Source organism: Apium graveolens, unplaced genomic scaffold (assembly GCF_009905375.1).
Source record: "Apium graveolens cultivar Ventura unplaced genomic scaffold, ASM990537v1 ctg6252, whole genome shotgun sequence".
In the NCBI taxonomy this organism is placed as follows: Eukaryota; Viridiplantae; Streptophyta; class Magnoliopsida; order Apiales; family Apiaceae; genus Apium; species Apium graveolens.
In genome coordinates, this window is record NW_027419322.1 from 76,692 (window position 1) to 84,430 (window position 7,739).

The following is a 7,739-nucleotide window of genomic DNA, read 5'->3' on the forward strand; positions in this document are numbered from 1 at the left end:
ATAACGAAAGTTCACGACGGAAGAGTCCTGAACATAATAATTGATAAAAGTAACTATCAGTCCACGAGAATAGATAAATTTAACACGAGAAATTGATGTAAATACACGTGATCATGTCACCTTATTCATGTTTAATTTTTAATCTGCGGAATTTTTTCACGGTATGATGTTTTGTTAATTGCCGATTACGAAAACAACCTCTCTATATACCATTTCGAGTGGCAACAAGATAATTTCTTATAAGAAAACATGTGGTTAAAAAGTCATTAATTTTTAACCAATTTTCGTAAAAAATAATTTTTGATCCGATTTTCGCTTAATCAGTTGAATTTTCTGTACTGAACAGCGATTAATCGCAGATTTTTAGAATACTGATATTTACGGATTTTGTATGGAGAAAAAGCGCGTAGAGTAAATACAAGCAAGTCCATAATAGAGGAGAGTCACGAGATCTGAAGGTCCTACACCAACACGGCTACTGTCACAGATCTGGTGAGTTGTGGTTGTCTTTTATCCCTTGAGCTAATCCATCTCACACTTATTCACTTCTTTTCTACAATCCTTTCATAAAGATAAAGCTTAAAGTGGCACACAACCAATCCTCATTCATTATTCATAGTTTTATACACTCTTTTTCACGTGTGCCGCCACGATGGTTGACAAATCATCCGTTTACGAAATTTTTTGAGAATAAGTTAAGTGTGAATAAAATAATGTGAACCACTACATTTACATCAATTATCCGTATAAAACTCGGAAATTATCCGCCTATTTGTTAGAAGCCATCGTTTGTTAGGACCGGATCCTTTTTTAAAACACTTAGGCCTGCTCCCGAGTTTATAATAAGAAAGAAAGTAAGTGATTAGGAGGTAAAATAGTTTTAATCTCACGCGTAGTCGTGATCCCTAATATTCAAAGTAGTACATTACACACTTACTATTACTGAAGAGTGCAGGCTGCAATAAAGATTTAGAAAAAGGCACTAAAACTTTAGTACAGGAGGGAAGCATTTATTCACTCATCTTTCCCACATTTTTTAAAATCATCTCTTTGCTTATATATATACCTGGACCTGGACCCAACTTCTTCAGACTCCCCATGTCATGTTCACCTTCTCCACTAATGGAGGTGCTATAAGTTTAGATAAATATAGATCTTGTATCACACCTTTGAGTAAAAAGAGTGTGTTGAAAATGGGTTGTTTAGGTTTGCAAATGAGGATGTTTTTATGTGTGTGTTTCATTCATTTTGTTTGTTTAGTACAAGGAGAGAGTACAAGTGAAGGTACAGTTTTTGTGGATGGGAAAAATGTTATTGGAGTTGTAGACAGAGATTATGTGTGTGCTACTTTGGATTGGTGGCCACCTGAAAAATGTGATTATGGGACTTGTAGTTGGGGCAAGGCTTCTTTACTTAACTTGGTACTTGCCTATTTTCCCTTTTATTGTTACATGTTTGATATCTTCTTAATTTTGTATGTTTCATTTGGAAAATAATTATAGATGTATGTGCTACATTAGATTTACTTTGTGTACATCTTGTTGGAGTGGTTTTGCTCCTAGTGCTATAAGATATCTAACCCTCCAGAATTAGCCCGCGTAAGCTGGTCTGGACACCTGGTTAACAAAAAAAGAGATGTAGAGTTTGATTCTCGCTCCCTTTCGTGTACTAATATTGTAATGCATTAAAAGTTAAAAAGTGGTTAACTACACAAAAAATGTTATCAGCTATAAGTTAGTGTATTGAACTTGATAGGTTCATGTGTCAAACTACAGAATTATGGGCATATATGTGCTTTGGTCTTTACATTCTGAACTGTTTAAGAATGTGTTTCTGAATGGTTGCTGAGATATCTAAGTAACACCCATGAACTCATGAGTTTTAGTAATTATTGTAATATATATGTTGTAGATAGGCAACTCAAATGTCACTGCTAAAACAGAGAAGATTTCAAAGTAGCACATCTAGTTTAGTTGTACATTGTGAAATTTGTACTAATTCATTTGTGGCGGCTGTGATTCTTCCTTTCTCGCAGGATCTTACGAATGAGATTTTCTTGAAAGCCATACAAGGTATGGCTTAAACTTGCTATGATAGCGATATCTGTGACATATAAGTAGAATCTAATTTAACATGGTATAACGAATCCTGCAGCTTTCTCCCCGTTAAAGATTAGATTAGGTGGCAGCTTGCAAGATAAACTCATTTATGAAACTGAAGATCAAAGACAACCTTGCATACCATTTCTTTATAAAGCCTCGGAGATGTTTAGTTTCACAAAGGGGTGCCTACCCTTGCACAGATGGGATGAACTTAATCTCTTCTTCAAAAAATCAGGGTAAAAAGGCACTTCCTCTGTTCCCTAGATTTTATTCAACTCATGCCTAATAATCCACTGGCCATAACTCGCTGTAAATGAAATTTAATTACATTTAAAATTCAGGGCCAACATTATTTTTGGATTGAATGCTCTCAATGGGAGATCCATAAACACAAGAACTGGTTCTGCTGTTGGAAAATGGGATTCCACAAATGCAGAATCTTTCATGCGGTATACTGTGAAGAAAAACTACATGATCCATGGTTGGGAGCTGGGTGAGTGCACTCTCTATTTGCTGCTCCTGCTTTATCCATTTCGGAAGATATGGTAAAAGCACCCAAATTAATTGCAAGAGTATCCCCGATTGTTTCAGGAAATGAGTTGTGTGGAACTGGAGTAGGAGTAAGAGTTGCAGCAGCTCAATACTCTTCGGACACAATCTCTTTTGTGAAATTAGTTCAAGATATATACAAGGGTGTAGATTTTCAGCCACTGATTATATCACCAGGAGGATTCTTTGATGCAAATTGGTTTAAAGAATACGTTAGCAAGACACCGAAGCTGAATGTTGTTACTCACCATATTTATAATCTCGGTGCAGGTAAAATGTAGTAGGCATGAGCTTTAGACGTTTACCTTAATGTACACGGTATATATTTATGTGAAATCCTTCTACCTTTCTGTGTATAGGAGTCGATAAACACCTCGTTGAAAAGATTCTTGATCCCGAGGTTCTTAATGGTATAGCTGATACCTTTAAACAACTCCAGAGCATAGTCAAGAACTCTGGGGCATCCGCTTGGGTTGGTGAATCAGGAGGGGCATACAATAGTGGTCACGATCTCGTGTCCAATGCATTTGTGTATAGTTTTTGGTAATATTATCTCTCTATAGGGCAAAAGTATTCTACTATTTTGAACTGTAAATTGGTTTTCATGATTTTATTTCCCTTAAATTATAAAATGCTTTTGTAGGTATTTGGATCAGCTTGGTATGGCTGCAACTTATGATACAAAGACATACTGCAGACAAACACTGATAGGCGGAAACTATGGTCTACTCAACACAAAAACCTTTGTTCCGAATCCTGATTACTACAGGTGATTAGGATCAAAGTGCATTTGTTCATGAAGAATTTGAAAGTATATGAGGCTGTGTTTGATATATTTTCTTCATTTCAGTGCTCTTCTTTGGCACCGGTTGATGGGAAGAAAGGTTCTATCCACAAGCTTCTCTGGAACAAAAAAACTACGTGCCTACACTCATTGCGCAAAACAATCTGTAAGTTACCAAGTTTTCATATAAATGTACACGAAACTCAAAGATTATCACAACTTTTAATGAACTATGTTACATTGCAGAATGGTATCACAATGCTTTTAATCAATCTTGACAACAGCACAACAGTTTTGATAACACCAGCCTTTGATAACACTTCATCAAAACAAGGCAAACGCGGTTTTTACTACAGGAGATCAAAGCTTATGCAAGTGTCTCCCGAAGATCAGTCCAGCACACAAACAAGAGAGGAATACCATCTGACAGCAAAAGATGGGAATTTACATAGTCAGACAATGCTTCTTAATGGGAATGCATTGACTCTAACTTCATCCGGGGACATACCGATATTCATCCCTGTACATGTACATTCATCGGAGCCTATCGAAGTTGCTCCGTATTCTATTGTATTTGTTCACCTACCAGATGTTGTTCTCCCTGCTTGCAAGTGAGTAGGAGAACACACAGGGATCAAAATGGTTCCATAAGCTACACCTAGATGGTGCTTAACCTACACATATTTACTGATAATGAAGGAGTTGCATGCCGAAAAGTGAAGGCATGCAACACATTTGGAAAAGCTTATCAATTACCTATAGTTTTTCTATTGATGTCAGGGAGATTAATTAGTATGTGACCAGTGTAATCAGCTAAGTTGAATTATGCTCCTTTGTCACAATTTCTTCAAGTTGAAAATAAATATGTTAATTGTAAAAGGCTTTCAACAAATCCGTTGTAGTCTAGTTGGTCAGGATACTCGGCTCTCACCCGAGAGACCCGGGTTCAAGTCCCGGCAACGGAATTTTTTTTGTTTTTTTAATAATAATATAAATTTAAATAATGTTTTCATGAAAAATATATTGAAAAACATTATAATTGAGAAATATACTCCGACTAACCAATTAATTTTTTGTTAAATTTTAATATAAAGGGCGATAAAAGTTTGAAATTTATATTTTCGAGTACTTGTGCGATCACTCATCCCGGCTCCCGACGCTGCTACCGAATAGTTAATATAAATTTGAATAATGTTTTCATGAAAAATATATTGAAAAACATTATAATTGAGAAATATACTCCTGACTAACCAATTATTTTTTTTTGTTAAATTTTAATATACAGAAAGGGCAATAAAAAAATTTAGAATTTATATTTTCGAGAACTTGTGTGGTCACTCATCCCGGCTCCCGACTATGCCACCAAATAGCAAGTATGATTTCACCTATTTAAACTTTTAGCTCACAATGATAAGGTCTGGAAATTTCCTGGTTAAATTCCAGAAACAGATGATGCATTATTATCTTTGAAAAAAAAATATAGGACCTCAGGACCTCAAGTTGCCATGTGCATTATTATCTTGAAAAACTGCACCAAAGATATTATAATTTAAATTCATCTTAAAAAATAAAGATTCGACAGAGATTTTAAGTGCTAAATTTATCCCCAGTGACAAATAGTAAGGTATCAAGTAAGCTTACAACAACCTCTTTGACAAGAGTTGCCTACATTTACATGGCTGAAGCTCATGAATCAGTAGTGTTGTTGAAGCCTGTTCAAGAACTGGCAGTGGACTGCAACACACCGCCGCAACGATATGTTCATAAACGCGGAGATGAGGACATTTGTGTTAATTCTCCGGTGATAGATGTTGCTGTCATTGATCTTGACTCCGTGCAATCTTCATCACCATCTGCAGAACAAGAACTCGAAAAACTTAGAACTTCTCTAGCTTCATGCGGTTGCTTTCAGGTCTGTCACGTTTCGTTTAATAACAAAATGTGCATAATTTTTATTTTTTTCATTTGTTTTGATGAGTCTGATGTGTTTATGTTGCTTGTTCATTAAGGTTATTGGTCATGGAATGACAGATTCTTTTCTTGATCAAGTGCATGGCATTGGCAGAGACTTCTTTGCACTTCCATGGAGCGAAAAGCGTAAGTGGTCAAGAACTGCCGAGGACACTGAAGGATATGGGAATGATTCAGAGCTTTCAGAGCATCAGATCCTTGATTGGACTGACCGTCTGTATCTTACCACAAACCCCGGAGATCAGAGGAAGTATCAGTTTTGGCCTCAAAATCCCGAGAATTTTAGGTAATACTCTCTTCTTGTAGCAATAAGTATTTTATGAATGTGCTAAGATCCATCTGATGAATTCGATTAACATTGTATCATAATTATAACAAGTAATAAGGTTATGGTTTCTATACTACAGGGAAATATTGCAGGAATACACCGAGAAAATTATATTGTTGAATCAAGTTGTGTTGAAGGCCTTGTCAAAGTCATTGAACTTGCAAGAAAACTGTTTCTTAGATCAATATGGTGAGAATTCAAACATGGTTGCAAGATTTAACTACTACCCTCCTTGCCCAAGGCCTGATCTTTCACTCGGAGTCAAACAACATGCAGACGGATCAGCTATTACATTCCTTTTGCAAGACAATCAAGTGGATGGCCTTCAAGTCTTGAAAGATGATCAGTGGTTTAGTGTACCTACTGTTCCCAATGCTCTTCTCGTCAATGTTGGTGACCAACTAGAGGTAATATCATTAAGGATGTGTTTACTATCAAATATTAGATGTGGACAAGAGATGTATGTGTTAAGTAACCAATCGCTATAAAACCTTAAGGTGGTAGAGCAAGGCCCGAACATGATCTTATACTCTTTAACAGTATGTTACATGTGTGTGTGCGTATGTGCAGATAATGAGTAATGGGATATTCAAGAGTCCATTGCACAGAGTGGTGACAAATTCAGAAAGAGAGAGAACAACCGTGGCTGTGTTCTGCTCTCCGGATTCTAGCAGGTTTATAGAGCCAGCAGAAGATCTAATTTCAGAAACAAGCCCAAGGTTGTACAAGAAGATCAAGAATTATGTTGGTATTTTCTTTGAGAACTATCAGCAGGGAAAGAGAGCTATTGAAGCAGTAAAAATTTAATATATGATCCAAGCGAAAAAAGATTTTGCATAAGGGGAAATGCCGAAATGCATAATGAATATGTGATGAGCTATCATAAACTCATATCCTGCTGCAGATTTTTGATGTTTTCATGTGCTGCAAAGCAAGGATACAACAACTATCGTAATATAGTAATTGTGACACTATCTTGATGAATTATGACTATGGTTTTGGACACTGGCCATCTGCCCCATTGCGATATAGTAGGTTAGGCACTCTGCGTCCAGAGACCAGGTTCAAGTCCTGGATAATTTCTTGATCAAATTACCACAAGAGTGAGCGATATTGATACAAAGTATGCAAATCAGTCCAAATTGTTCAGAAGCCTTGCAATTCGCGTCCCTGACAACATTGTCGTCTATCATTTGAGTCCAAGCCTAATTTCTTAGGGGTAATGAGGGTGGTACTTCATAAAAAAATCTGTGTTGTTTTAGATGATTGCCTTCAAAAACCAGCTCATATATCCCCTATTTCAACTACTCTTTTTTTTAGTTTTCTTTTCCATATTGTTCATCTTTGTTCTTCTATGGCTGAAAAGTGTATGTGGATTGTTAAGAGAACATCATGCACGACTGCAAATGCAGGTAACTGCTTCTTAATGAGCTCATTTACAGAGGCGAAATACTAAACATTCGACATGAACAAAAGTAACCATCATACACCAAAACACGTGAGCTTAAAAACTTGGATATTAGCGAAGAACCATTAACTTCTTGCGCGGGAGAGGTTATGAGTAAGAACTTATTTAACTGAGAAGGTTAATCCAGCTTCTCTCAAACAAAAAATTAAGCAAACTTGGCTTAGAACATACAACTGCTTGAACAGTTGCCCACATCAACATGGCCGGAAATCTTGAATCAGTAGTGTTAAAGCCAGTTTAGGAACTGGCTGTGGACTGTAACACAGTCCCAGAAAGATATATTAGCAAGTGCATTGATGAGGCCTTTCATGTTAATCTGTAAAGAATTTAGTTAACACCGCTAAAAGCAAAAACAATTCAAGGGAACTCTCAACAGGTTGAGTACTCAATTTCTTCGAATTAATAATTAAAGACGGTATGAAAAGATAACACCGGCTATCTTTCGAGAGGTCAGATCTCTCCTAAGCATAAAAAGAAAATACAATATGATAATACTCAGCATGCCCCTCTCACTCTCCTCCTTCGCCCTTATCTTCT

At 36.5% G+C, this 7,739-nt stretch overlaps 2 protein-coding genes and 1 non-coding gene across 3 annotated transcripts; all 3 read left to right on the forward strand.

Annotated features, from left to right (window-relative positions):
- Window positions 1-932: 932 nt before the first annotated feature.
- LOC141703130 (heparanase-like protein 3) lies at window positions 933-4,316 on the forward strand. Its single transcript, XM_074506729.1, has 9 exons — window positions 933-1,421; window positions 2,036-2,072; window positions 2,155-2,338; window positions 2,444-2,595; window positions 2,694-2,921; window positions 3,011-3,194; window positions 3,295-3,420; window positions 3,502-3,601; window positions 3,682-4,316. Exons 1-9 carry the CDS (start codon window positions 1,104-1,106, stop codon window positions 4,048-4,050), a joined length of 1,698 nt encoding a protein of 565 aa, XP_074362830.1. The 5' UTR covers window positions 933-1,103; the 3' UTR covers window positions 4,051-4,316.
- Window positions 4,317-4,327: 11 nt separating this feature from the next.
- On the forward strand, window positions 4,328-4,400 carry TRNAE-CUC (transfer RNA glutamic acid (anticodon CUC)). The gene has a single exon. It is a non-coding gene; the product is annotated as a tRNA-Glu (tRNA).
- A 557-nt stretch (window positions 4,401-4,957) lies between these two features.
- Window positions 4,958-7,124, forward strand: LOC141703124 (jasmonate-induced oxygenase 4-like). Its single transcript, XM_074506719.1, has 4 exons — window positions 4,958-5,347; window positions 5,445-5,692; window positions 5,814-6,141; window positions 6,305-7,124. Exons 1-4 carry the CDS (start codon window positions 5,111-5,113, stop codon window positions 6,539-6,541), a joined length of 1,050 nt encoding a protein of 349 aa, XP_074362820.1. The 5' UTR covers window positions 4,958-5,110; the 3' UTR covers window positions 6,542-7,124.
- The last annotated feature ends 615 nt before the right edge of the window (window positions 7,125-7,739 follow it).